General features: G+C 45.3%; 1 protein-coding gene across 1 annotated transcript; it reads right to left on the bottom strand.

Moving 5' to 3' along the window:
• Positions 1 to 6,309: 6,309 nt before the first annotated feature.
• HOXC10 (homeobox C10) lies at positions 6,310 to 11,703 on the bottom strand. The gene is made up of 2 exons (XM_058169365.1): positions 10,827 to 11,703; positions 6,310 to 7,238 (listed from the first exon to the last, which is right to left on the bottom strand). Exons 1-2 carry the CDS (start codon positions 11,695 to 11,697, stop codon positions 6,961 to 6,963), a joined length of 1,149 nt encoding a protein of 382 aa, XP_058025348.1. The 5' UTR covers positions 11,698 to 11,703; the 3' UTR covers positions 6,310 to 6,960.
• Between the last annotated feature and the right edge of the window lie 498 nt (positions 11,704 to 12,201).

The following is a 12,201-nucleotide window of genomic DNA, read 5'->3' as shown; positions in this document are numbered from 1 at the left end:
CTTGCTGTAAATACTTCTACCTATATGTTCATATGCATGATATATGTCAGTTTATTTTACACACAGAATAGAAAACACAAGAATACTCACATGATTCAGGGAAAGACTGTGTATTGATGCAAATGCAACACAGGCTTAACAATAGTTACACTGTTTGCAGTATGAAAATAAAAAGGCATTACATGCACAAAACTTTATTTGGGAGCATTCACTGAGCGATCACTGTATTTGGATAGGTATACACATTTATTGTATCAACTTATAGAGGCTGTATTAACTTACAGAAATAATTATACATGGCATTGCATACATTATATTGGACATACAACATGTGCGCCTCTGTTCCCTACCAGCATCTTCCATAAATGCTGGGGGGGGGGGAACCAACCTAGATAAAACTGTAAGAAAGGTTGCATGTAGGTTTGCATGCCGAACTCTGGACAGCAAAAGAGAAACTTTTTGAAGTCACACCTGCTGTGAAATGCAGAATTACAATCACACACACACACACACACACACACACACACACACGAGAAAAATGGAGCAACACTGGCAAATGCACGTTGAGGTTGCTAATATTTTATAGGCATAACAACAGCAGCCCCCTCCCCAGAACGAAACATATCCAGCAAGCAAGAAAAAACAATATTTTGCTGAGAGAGGAGAGAGAGAGAGAAATGCACAAAACAGCAAGAAATCTTTCTAATTACATCTTTTCTGACATTGGAGATTAAAAAGCAGGCTGCAATAATGTTTAAGTCTCTAAATTCTTCACTCTCACCCAGCTCTAATAGAATCATTTAAAGGGGGAACACACAGTAGGGGAGGGTTTAATTTTTATTACATTTCTTGACTTGGGTCGATTAAACATACATTACTTTAGATCTCCCCCCCCCCTCCATGTGAGAGGAAATGTGGGAAACACAGAGATAAATGCATATAGGTGTATTCACAGATATACGCATACATAGATACATAGATATAGATATATACACAAATATACACACATATACATAAAGATACACACACACACACATATATATACACACAAACTTAAACAGCCACACTACACATGACTGAAGGGTACTTAGCACTATTATCCCACTCTTCTTTATGTTGCTATAGGGGGTATATTTACAGGAAGACGGAAAAACGTTTCTATCTATAGCACATAATGAAACCATTCAATTATCTCAGGACCATGGCGAATAATTAAAGCCTTTGACGAATAATTAAAGCCTTTGACCGAGCCATTTATCTGCAGACCGGTGACTTTACACTAAGCAAGCACAATGGGGGCACTTTCGTTTGCTTATTAAAATGTTTAAAAATCGGAGGGCGTGCGTGGGTGTATTATTTAACATTGGGGAGAGGGGACCAAGAGATTTTTAAGGAGGTCGCTCCCAGGACGTTCGCTTGCTTGCACCCCCAATCGGGGCTTTAGTTTCCATACCAGAAATAAGAGAGGAGAAAAGCAATGTAGACCACTGAGCTGACAACTTACAGTCGTAGTCGTCCCCCCCCCCACTTCTCCCCAGCCCCACCCGTTTTGTGGTATTTTGTCAAGACCAGGTTGCCCCTCTCCTTCGAGAAAGGGAATCCGTGCACCCCCAACCCCACCCCACCCTTCGGTCTCTGAGACTCGGGTCTCCCCAAATCGACTGCTGAAAGTTTGCTAAGGAGCCTGGAGGGTTCAGAAGGAACGGTAGAGGAGGGTGAGTGGGGGGGGGAACAGTGAAAACAGTGGCCGGAGAATCACAGCAGTAGCAAAATAACCTTTTTCCAGTGAAAGTGCATAGGTACATCCTCCCTGGGGTGGGGGGTGACCGGGGGGGGGGCAGACTTTTATTTCTAATAAAAAATTGTGTTTAGAAAGGAGCCGTCCTAGAGCTTGACTGGGAAACAGGGTTCCCTACACACCTTTGTACTTCAGCTGCGGAAATGCATTTCTTGTCTATTAAGAAGTATATGCAGCCGCTCGCCCCAGGCTCCTGCCCTTGTCCCTTGCTCTTTCTCGCTCTCTCGTTTCCTCTCTTTAGTCAAGGATCCTGGGTTGCAGACCGCTGGGTGAATTCTTCCTCCGGTGCTAGTTTGCCTGTTTGACACTTTTCTTCTTTTGGGGTGTCTCTGTGTGCATGTGTGTGTTTGTGTGTGTGAGAGATGGTGGTAGTGGAATAAATCCCCACGATTCCCACCACCAATATAAACCTGAACCCCATCTGGAAGGATAAAGCTAATTTAGCAGCAATTTGCTCAGTGGCGAAAATCTCTCTCTTGCCACTTCAGTCCTGGTATCTTGGAATTTTTTTTTTCTTGAAAATCTCGGCGCCCGCACACCCGCACGCACAGCCGGGTTTAAATCCCAGCCTCCAGATTCACCAAAACAACAACAATCACCATTACAACAACTTGTTTATCCCAACACCGGGCAGAAGGGGTTGTTTTTTTCCCTCCCCTTCGTTAACGGGCTACTTAGCTACTTAGTAGAGGGGTGGGCATAAACAGATTGTAATCCAGGCTGCTCGTCCAGTAAACTACACCGGATCCTGAGCTCCTGGTTTTGCTCCCCTTTTCATTTTGAAGAGACTAAACCTTGAAAACGCTCTCGAGGAGGGTCTGTGAACCTAGAGTATCGCTTTCCGCTTTGTTCTTCAAGCCAAGGAACATAATAAGACTATAATTTATCTAAGTGGATTCTCAGAGTCCCGGGCAGGTTATACCAGCAATAGATTGTCATTGGGAGTCAAGGGGTTGTAATTTCACTCTTCCCCGGCCATTTACCGAACACCTGCGTTCATATAAACGGAGGTCTTGCACACTTCACAGCCTCCGTTCACTTCTCACAAAACTCGGCTCCTTTCAGAAACCAGGATGCAAAAGAACCCAGGTGGATCCCCCTCTCCCCCCCCCAAGGAGAGCAAAAGGTGGTCCTGAATCCCGAAAACCTCTAGGCTACAAATGCAGACAATTATTCCGATCTTAAACTTAGAAGCGTTAATCACCCGAGAAATTTTCAGAGTCGGGGGAACCCCCTCCATGTTTGTCCGCCTGGAGAGCCCCGTCGGCCAGAAACAACAGCAACCAGCAAGAGTCATCTGAAGTCCAGAGGCGAAGCGATCATAAGTGCTTGGGGAATTGTTGGGAAGGTATATGAAGCCGTGTGGTGAGTTGGAGACGGTTATGAGGTTTGGCGAACCTGCGTCCCTGCCCCCAGAAATGCCCTCCTGTCCGTCTCTCTCTCTCTCTCTCTCTCTCTCTCTCTCTCTTGCTAATTTTTCCCCCGGAGGGGGGCGGGGGGGGGAGAAGTCTGTCTACCACCATTTGTTCGCTTTGCCTGCTCCCTGTTTTAATAAAGGCTGCCGGCTCTTTCGTCTGGCTGCGTGTGAGTAGCAAAGGAAAAGGAAAGGGGGTCAAAATAAAAAGCGGGGTGGGTAGGTGGGGGAGGAAGGTTGCCCTTGATGAAGACTAACTGACGTAATTAAGGCAGTTTCTTGTTGCCGAGTTAAAAGCCAACCCCAACAACATGAAACTACCTAAACCACGGAACAGCTGCAGAAAAGGGCGAAAGATCCACAGTCATTTCTGCCAGAAAGAAAGAAAGACAAAAAGGGATGGAGGGGACAGAAAGAAAGAAAGAAAGAAAGAAAGAAAGAAAGAAAGAAAGAAAGAAAGAAAGAAAGAAAGAAAGAAAGCATATTTAGTCCCTTCGTTGGCTATGCTTCAGGATATGTTCCTGCTACCTTTCTCATCCCACGTTAGAAGCTAAGCACAGGAATAACCAAGCCCCTAAGAAAACATACTTCGAATTAAGGCAACATTTTTAATCTCTTCATTAAGATTCCCCCTCTCCTCCCCCTCCTCTTCCCTCACCCCTCCCCTCCCCTTCCTTCCTCTTTAATAGAATCTGCATTCAACTCTCTCTCACTCTAGTTGTCTGTGTGTCTGCGGTTGAGCTGCTAGTATATACTGAATTACAGCAGAATCCACTATCCTTCACTGGCAAACTGGCTCCGGCCTGACATTATTCATTTTGCGTTGCATATTGCCATCGCAGCTTCAGTTAAAGAAGGAGGGGGGGAAGAAATATCCACAAAGGAACGTCTCTGCGTGGGCCTGCGTGTGTGTCTGTGATCCCACAACATTTCAAAATACCACCAAACGTCCTTGCCTTCCCTTCTTCAGAGTCCGTGTCAGCCAGAACTCTGAATCCGAAAGGGCACGTTCAGGGAATACCCAACTCCCGACTTGTTTGAGGAGTGCCAAAGTCCTCTGGCGACCAACAAAAACAAACCAAAAAAAAAAAAAACACAAACCAAAAAACCCAAAAAACCTCAGACTCTTTCGTGTCCCTTCTAAAGAAAGCTCAACTTCATCAAAAGTAAGTTTAAAAGGGGGGGGAGGAGGAGGAGGAGGAGGAGGAAGAAGAAGAAGAAGAAGAAGGAGAAGGAGAAGGAGAAGGAGAAGGAGAGAGGAGAGAGGAGGAAGAGGAAGGGGTGTGGTGGGATCAACATGGAAATCTATGCACCACCATTCTTCAGCCATGCATATTCTGATCGAAAATGAGCTGTCACACAGGCACAGGGAAGCCCCCTTGATCCAACCCCCCCTCCAAGTCCTAAGACACCAAACCAGACGCCCTATCTGGATCAAACCTAGATCGCCTCAAAGTGGAGTTCACATCCACGCTGCCTTTACCTTGAGTAGACGCAGGAAGAGGGGGGAGGGAGGGAGGGAGAGAAACCCAGACACACACACACACACACACAGAAATCCACTTGCATCTCAGCCATGTATCTCAGCCAAGAAATCGTCTGTCTTACCTTCTGCACGCCTTCCACCGTGACATTCCCGTGCTCTGTACTAGGCTGGAAGCAAGAGGTGGCTTTAAAAAAAAGTGTATTCCTTCTTTTCTTTTTTCTTTTCTTTTCTTTTTCTTTAATAATAGAAAACGATTCTTCCAGAGGAGGAGATAAAAGGAGCATGCCTTTCCTTTCAGAAAGGGAAAAAAAAAAAGAAAGAAAGAAAGAAAGGGAGGGGGAAAGAAAGGTGGAAAGAAAGACAGACAGAAAAAAAGGACCCCTAGCTATGAGGAGTGTGCATCCCAAGAAAGCTGCTCTGCTTCTGACTTGCTTCCCTCCTCCACAGTCACCTTTAAATGCATCTTTTACTGCTGCGGCACATTATATTTGCAGATCATAAAATCCACCTCCAGCGCTTACCAAGACTGTCCTGACATTACTGTTTTATGACCTTGACTTATTGTGGTCACCTGGATAATATTTAAATCAACGTTATGGTCTCTCACTTATATTAAACCCGCTAGGATACTCTCCTGAAAGCCTTAAAAGGATGAGTACTAGGGGGAAAAATACCCTAGACGGAGAGGGAGGGGGGGACGTGGTTTTGGCACGGGGGAGAGGAAATCACTTTGAAAAATATCCAGTTTGTCCAGCGTTCTAAGAAATTTATTTGGCTCCATATAGAAAGGTACATGCACAGATTCCACATACAGGATATATTTAAATAACAAGTCACCAAAAAGAAAGCACAGGCATTCCCCCGACCCCCTTTCCCGCGATAAGATAGCTAGCGGTGCTGCCTTATTATTTTCTTTTTTTCTTTTCTTTTCTTTTTCTTTAATAATAGAAAACGATTCTTCCAGAGGAGGAGATAAAAGGAGCATGCCTTTCCTTTCAGAAAGTAAAAAAAAAAAAGAAAGAAAGAAAGGGAGGGGGAAAGAAAGGTGGAAAGAAAGACAGACAGAAAAAAAGGACCCCTAGCTATGAGGAGTGTGCATCCCAAGAAAGCTGCTCTGCTTCTGACTTGCTTCCCTCCTCCACAGTCACCTTTAAATGCATCTTTTACTGCTGCGGCACATTATATTTGCAGATCATAAAATCCACCTCCAGCGCTTACCAAGACTGTCCTGACATTACTGTTTTATGACCTTGACTTATTGTGGTCACCTGGATAATATTTAAATCAACGTTATGGTCTCTCACTTATATTAAACCCGCTAGGATACTCTCCTGAAAGCCTTAAAAGGATGAGTACTAGGGGGAAAAATACCCTAGACGGAGAGGAGGGGACGTGGTTTTGGCACGGGGGAGAGGAAATCACTTTGAAAAATATCCAGTTTGTCCAGCGTTCTAAGAAATTTATTTGGCTCCATATAGAAAGGTACATGCACAGATTCCACATACAGGATATATTTAAATAACAAGTCACCAAAAAAAGAAAGCACAGGCATTCCCCCCCCCCGACCCCCCCCCTTTCCCCGCGATAAGATAGCTAGCGGTGCTGCCTTATTATTTTTCTTTTTTCTTCTTCTTAAATATAATGGGTGACAGCACCACCTCACTGGAAGGAGACTGCATAAACTACATTGAGTAAGCACTTCTCTCTGCTATTTCCACATATTCACACGTATGAAATTCATTGGCGTCATTATATCTTTTATTATTGTACAATAGGCAGGCTACACTAAGGTATGGAAAAGCAAACTTTCAAACATAGCTAGTGTCCTAAACATTTTAATTTTTTTTTTTAAATGGCATTGATGTAGATCCTTCGGTCTTCCAAGCCCCCAACACACCCTTTTCTTCGCTTTGTGCTGTTTCTGAATAACTTAAAAACATATTAGAAGATGTTTGGAAAGCTAGTAAGCAACCAGCTGGTTCTTTATTTTACATATAGAAACACTATATATATATATAGTGTTCACATGCTGATGAATGCATCTCCGCTCTATAATCTTTAAATATCCAAATTATAGAATTTAACACTTAGCCTGAGGTCTTTTCCTTTCCCCCCCTCCCCAGCCTCCCTCCTATGCTCCTTGCAATTACGTCCAGGGGCTGCAGTGGGGGAAAATAATAATGATAATTTAAAAAAAAATACTGCACAAGATTTGCAATGATTCTCCCCATATAGCCCATCCCTTCCTTCCTCTGAACACCTTCAAGTGAAATTAAAATTGGAAGTCAGTTCCCGAATTCGGTTCTCTCTGTTCATTTTCTTGAGTTTCATCCTGCGGTTCTGAAACCAGATTTTGACTTGTCTGTCTGTTAGATTAATACTCTTGCTAATCTCCAGGCGGCGCTCGCGGGTCAAGTACATATTGAATAAGAATTCCTTCTCCAGTTCCAACGTCTGATGTTTAGTGTAAGGGCATCTTTTCTTTCTTCCGCTCTTTGCTGTCAGCCAATTTCCTGTCGTGTTTTCTGCCTTTATATCCTCTGTTAAAAATAATATTATTAAATAAGTATCTATCGGAATAGCAAAGCGAGCTTCCTACAGTCAAGGCTACTTTTTTTCCCCCTGCAGCTTTTTTTGCTAATGCCAAAATCTCTCTGTCCACTGCTAAAAAATAATGGGCGTTCTACCTCCAACTCCTTTTTTACTTAACATTTAGCTATTTTTTAAAAAACCCAGCCAGATTAAGCATTCAGGCAAATAACAGGAGCTAAGGGGTCGCAGAAAGCTGGGGCTGAAGTCCTATTTTAAACAATATTCACCTGGATATAAGCTACATAATATCAGCTCTTACTGGATTTGCCCCCCCCCCGCCCCAAACACACACACACACACCCTTCACGTATGACACATACGGAAAAACGTAAATGGGACGTTCCGCAGGAGACAGGCCGATTTTTTTAAAAAAGCATCAGATCTATCAGTAGATTCCTGCAGTTACAAAATTCCATTCAGGTTTGGAAAGATTTAATAATAATAATAATAATTCCAGAGGTTTAATGGTTGTCCTAATTAGCTACTGCTTGCACACCCACAAAGCTCCCGGCTCAGACACTGCTCTGAAACTATCCCTTCCTATTCAAAACTCGTCAAAAGCCAAACAAGATAGGGTGGGAGATTCAGAGGGTGGATAGAGAGAAATATTTTGCCTGTCTATCTCTCGCTCTCTCTTCCCCTCCACCCCCCCGCCCCGTTCCCAATAGTCCAGACTCCATTTTCCTTTGATGTGAAAGCTCTGGGTAGTTTTATTATGAGTGAAGGTAAACTTTCGATATTACTTTTCAAAAAACAAAAACAAACCGACCAGGATTTATTTGTACCTTTAAAATGACCCATCTTCCTATCTGCCTGTAACACACACACACACACAGAGACACACACGTATATACAGCACCCCGACTTTTTCCAAATATCCCTTTTTCATACAGGCGTGCCCAACTCTAACTGTTCATTTCAGTCTCCAAATTCACAAACACCTCCCCAGATTTGAATTTGAATCTTTTACCACTGGTGGCAGAATGTGAGGGCAAGCCTGAAGCCTTGTCTCGTCTACGAGGAGTCTTCCTGCCCCTGGATCCGAATTCTTGCCCCAAATTTAGGAATAGCAGCAAGCTGCTCCAAAACCGACCAGCGAATTCGGCTGCATAGAAAAGCCTTTCACGTGTTTAGCCCTCTGCCATTGAACCCTGTTAGTTCCTTCTAAGGGTTTGCCTTTCCCCCCAAACCTTAAACTCCTGTTCCACACCTTGCATAGGGCGTGCTGGATGTAAAGTAATAGAAACAGAGAGGAAGACTCCACATAAGACACAGAGAAGGTGGAAAGATAATAATAATAATAATAATTATTATTATTATTATTATAATCATCATCCCAATCAAAATTCATCCCCCTGCTGGCATAACAGTGTTGGATTTCCAGCAAATAGCTCTCTTCTTTCGCAAGGAAGAAAATTAAATAAAACTTTGGAAAAACCTAGGCGGGACATTTCAAATTCTTCATTAGAACTGACTGTTGTGATTAAAAGAGACCATGAAGTTGTTGGCTTCCCCCCCCCCCTTTCTCCCTTCCGAGAACCTAAAAACCAATCCTATTTTTATTATTTTTGTTCATTTTACTTTTGTGAATTGAGGACGCTGGAGAAAGTGTAAGCAAGAAAGCGTTTTGGGCGAGATTAGTTTTTAGAGATTCATGACACTGCACATTTTCTTCTTTGATTGGTAGATAAAATAATCTATCCTTGGTTGCGCGGAAGAGGGTTGGAAAATCCGTTTTAGGCCATTTTAAATTCGTATTTTAATTCCATATAAACGCATATATAAAGATGTAGGTGGAGACATTGATAGATGTAGATACATACATATGGACTGTATATATGTGTACACATGCAGACCCATGCACGCATTTACATACACAGACACACATATACACGAGATCAGATGAGAAATAGGAAGGACGAAGTGCTTGTATTCTTTGGTGGAATTCAAGCAACTTCTGTGTGCAAAAGGATTTGGTGAAAGCATGCATACTAGCACAAGTATGTATGCTTAGAAAATGTAAGGACTCCATATAAGCCAACTGGTCTCTATCCGCTTTCTAAGTTTTTTCCGCCCCTCCAATTCAAAGCTGGGTTTTGTGAGGCTATGGAGTCCTACACGCCAAAGTAAGAAACACCTTTCTTTTTTTTATCTGTATCTATTCCCAATAGTTGGGGTTTTTTTTGGGGTGGTGGTGGTGAAGGAACTCTTTGGGTAAAGTTAATCCTATTATGAAGAAAACAAACTCCACATTTTTTTAATGCTTCTGCTCTCCTCCTTCCTTCCCTTCCCTTCCTTCGTTGGGAGTAAAAGGTGACCTATAAATTTAATAAATAAGGATAAATAATACATATTTAAGCCCCTCTCCAACCCTTCTATCCGCTGGCTACTTTTTTTAGGCTTCACCTGCAAGATAAACTTCTTCATTCCCGCAGGAGCTGTTATATGATATATGAAGGTATCTTCTTCATTCCCGCAGGAGCTGTTCTCACCCAGAACACCCTTAACTTCAAGCAGAGGGTTCCTACACCTTCGCAAATGGTGGGCGAGAAGACTTCCTTTCTGTGCCAAAAAACGACCCTTGAAGCAGCAACCTCGGTGATTCGGGGGGTGGGGGGGCATGCAGCTTTGAGAATGGAGCTCAACAATCAAGTCCAGTTTGAAGTGTTTTTGGCAAACCGTTCCCAGCACACCTCACGTCCCCTCCCCTCCGGTCACCTTCGCCCCCCAGCCCGCAGCCCAGCCCTCGCCAGTCAAATTCTCCTCAAGACAATCAAGCACGGCCACGCCACCACAACACAACACAACTACATCCCCAAGAACTTTAACGCCTGCTTTTCATCAGGGCTGGGAGAGGAAAGGAGAGGAGAGGAGAGGAGAGGAGAGAAGGGGGCGAGCTCATCCACAAGAGCACGTTTGAGAAGTTGCAACCGCTCCTTGAACCACTCCCTCGCCCCTCCGAAGGGGCTCGTTCAGCGCCAGAACCCCTTGGGATCTCTTGACTGAGACCAACCAAAAAAAAAAAAAAATCCACTTCGCCAACGTAACCAGACCACGTCGCCTGCCCCTTCCCCGTCAGCCCCAGCTGCTGCCCCCACGAAAACCACAGCACGCCAGGCAGGGGCGTCCACTTCTGGCCAGGATGGCTGAGCCACACACTGCGGTGCCTTCTTTCAAAACGGATTGGAAGGGGGCTGTTGTTGTTACTGTGCTCGTGATTATTCTTGCTGTCACCCGTGGTGGTTTCGTTCTTACTGCTCTTGGTGGCTGGTGGCGCTTCCGAGAGGGGACAGCCAACATCGCCACAGGTCCCAGAGAGAAAAGTTGATGGAGTTTGACTAGCAGCCCCAGAGGCTGGGGCTCAGCTTCTCGAATCATAAGCCTAATCGCATTAATGGTAACAAATAACAACAACCACAACCACGGCCACCACAATAACGATAACGACCAGCTCCAAGTAGCACCAACCAGAACCGCTGCCCATTCCCCTAGGGTTCCTCCCCTGCGAAGCCAGCAGAAGGATCCCCTGACCTTACCTTTTGCCTCGTGGTCCGAATTGTCACTGCTGCTCTCGGCACACTTCTGCCCGCTTTGCTCCGTTTCCGACGGGCTGAGTTTGGCCACCGGGAGATTCTTCTCGGTCTTGACGTCGCCAGCCGGGCTGTTCCGCAGGTTGGGGTCCGGCTTGGCGCTTTCGGGGAAGCTCCCCGGTGCTCCTGGCTGGGCGAGGGAGGCGGGTGTCGGAGGTAGAGGTGGGGGTGGCCGCTCGGGCGGCGGCTGGGGTTGTTGCGCGGCGGCGGCGGCGGCGGGAGCCGGCGGCGGTGGGCCCGGGAGCTGCTCCCGTCGCTCGCTCGCTTGGCTGAGACCCGCCCTGGGTTCAAAACCGGCCTCGTAGGCGCTGGGGCTACCGCCGCTGGGCGCCTTCTCCAGGGAGGAATAGCCTGGGGTGGCGCGGTAGTAGCTAGGCAGGGGCACCTCCTGGTCAGCGAGGCAAGCTTCAGGCATCTGCCCGGGGTAGAGGGTGGCCTCGGGGGCGCTTTTCGCCCTTTTCTCGGCGTTGTACATGCAACAAGCATTTTCTTCCTTGACACTGGTCGGGAAGGAGCAGGAGGGCAGCTGCCTTGCAACAGGTTGCTCGATTCGGTAAGTATTTTTAGGGTCACACCAGGCATCTAGCTGAGACAGGTAAGGCGGGTAGGTGTTGAGGGACAACCCGCCGGCGTGGTTCACCTCGTCTCTTTTGGAAAGAGCCGGGATGATCCCACAGTTCCTCATCATTCCACAGCTGAAGTCGTTCGCAGGCTGCATGTACATTCCTTGATTAGAGGAATAATTCTCGCCCCGGCAGGTACCAGCCAACGAGTCCATCAAAAACGAGTTAGAAGTCACATTGTTGGGACATGACATTTTCAGAGAAGGATTTTAAGGAGGAATACTACAGCCAGGGGCTGACATCTTTTTTTTAGGAGGAAAAAAAAAATATCAGCACCATAATTATCCACGCATCGGTCCCAACCACGTGATAAGTAGGCCAATGAGGATTGAAAATGGCCTTGATGATTCAGACGCCAGTGACGTCACCGGGGTCAAGTTGTTTCGAGAGAAGAAAACCTGCGTGGAGCAACAGCGACATCTATCCGCTTCTGGAAGGTAGGGAACCCAGGACCTTCACATTGAACAAAGGAGGGCGACACGCTTTTTCCTCGAGTTTGTTTACCAATGAACGAACGCGTGTCTGCAACGAAGTGGGGGAAAATCAAAAGGAAGTGAACCCGTAAATAGAAGCAAAGTCAAATTCAAATTAAAAGGTCAGCAAAGAATTATCTATCTATCTATCTATCTATCTATCTATCTATCTATCTATCTATCTATCTATCTATCATCTTTTAAATAAATACAAAAATTGGAAGA

This window comes from Ahaetulla prasina, chromosome 2, assembly GCF_028640845.1.
Source record: "Ahaetulla prasina isolate Xishuangbanna chromosome 2, ASM2864084v1, whole genome shotgun sequence".
Classification (NCBI taxonomy): domain Eukaryota; kingdom Metazoa; phylum Chordata; class Lepidosauria; order Squamata; family Colubridae; genus Ahaetulla; species Ahaetulla prasina.
The sequence above is the reverse complement of the archived record's forward strand: the minus strand, read 5'-3'. Positions and strand labels throughout refer to the sequence as shown.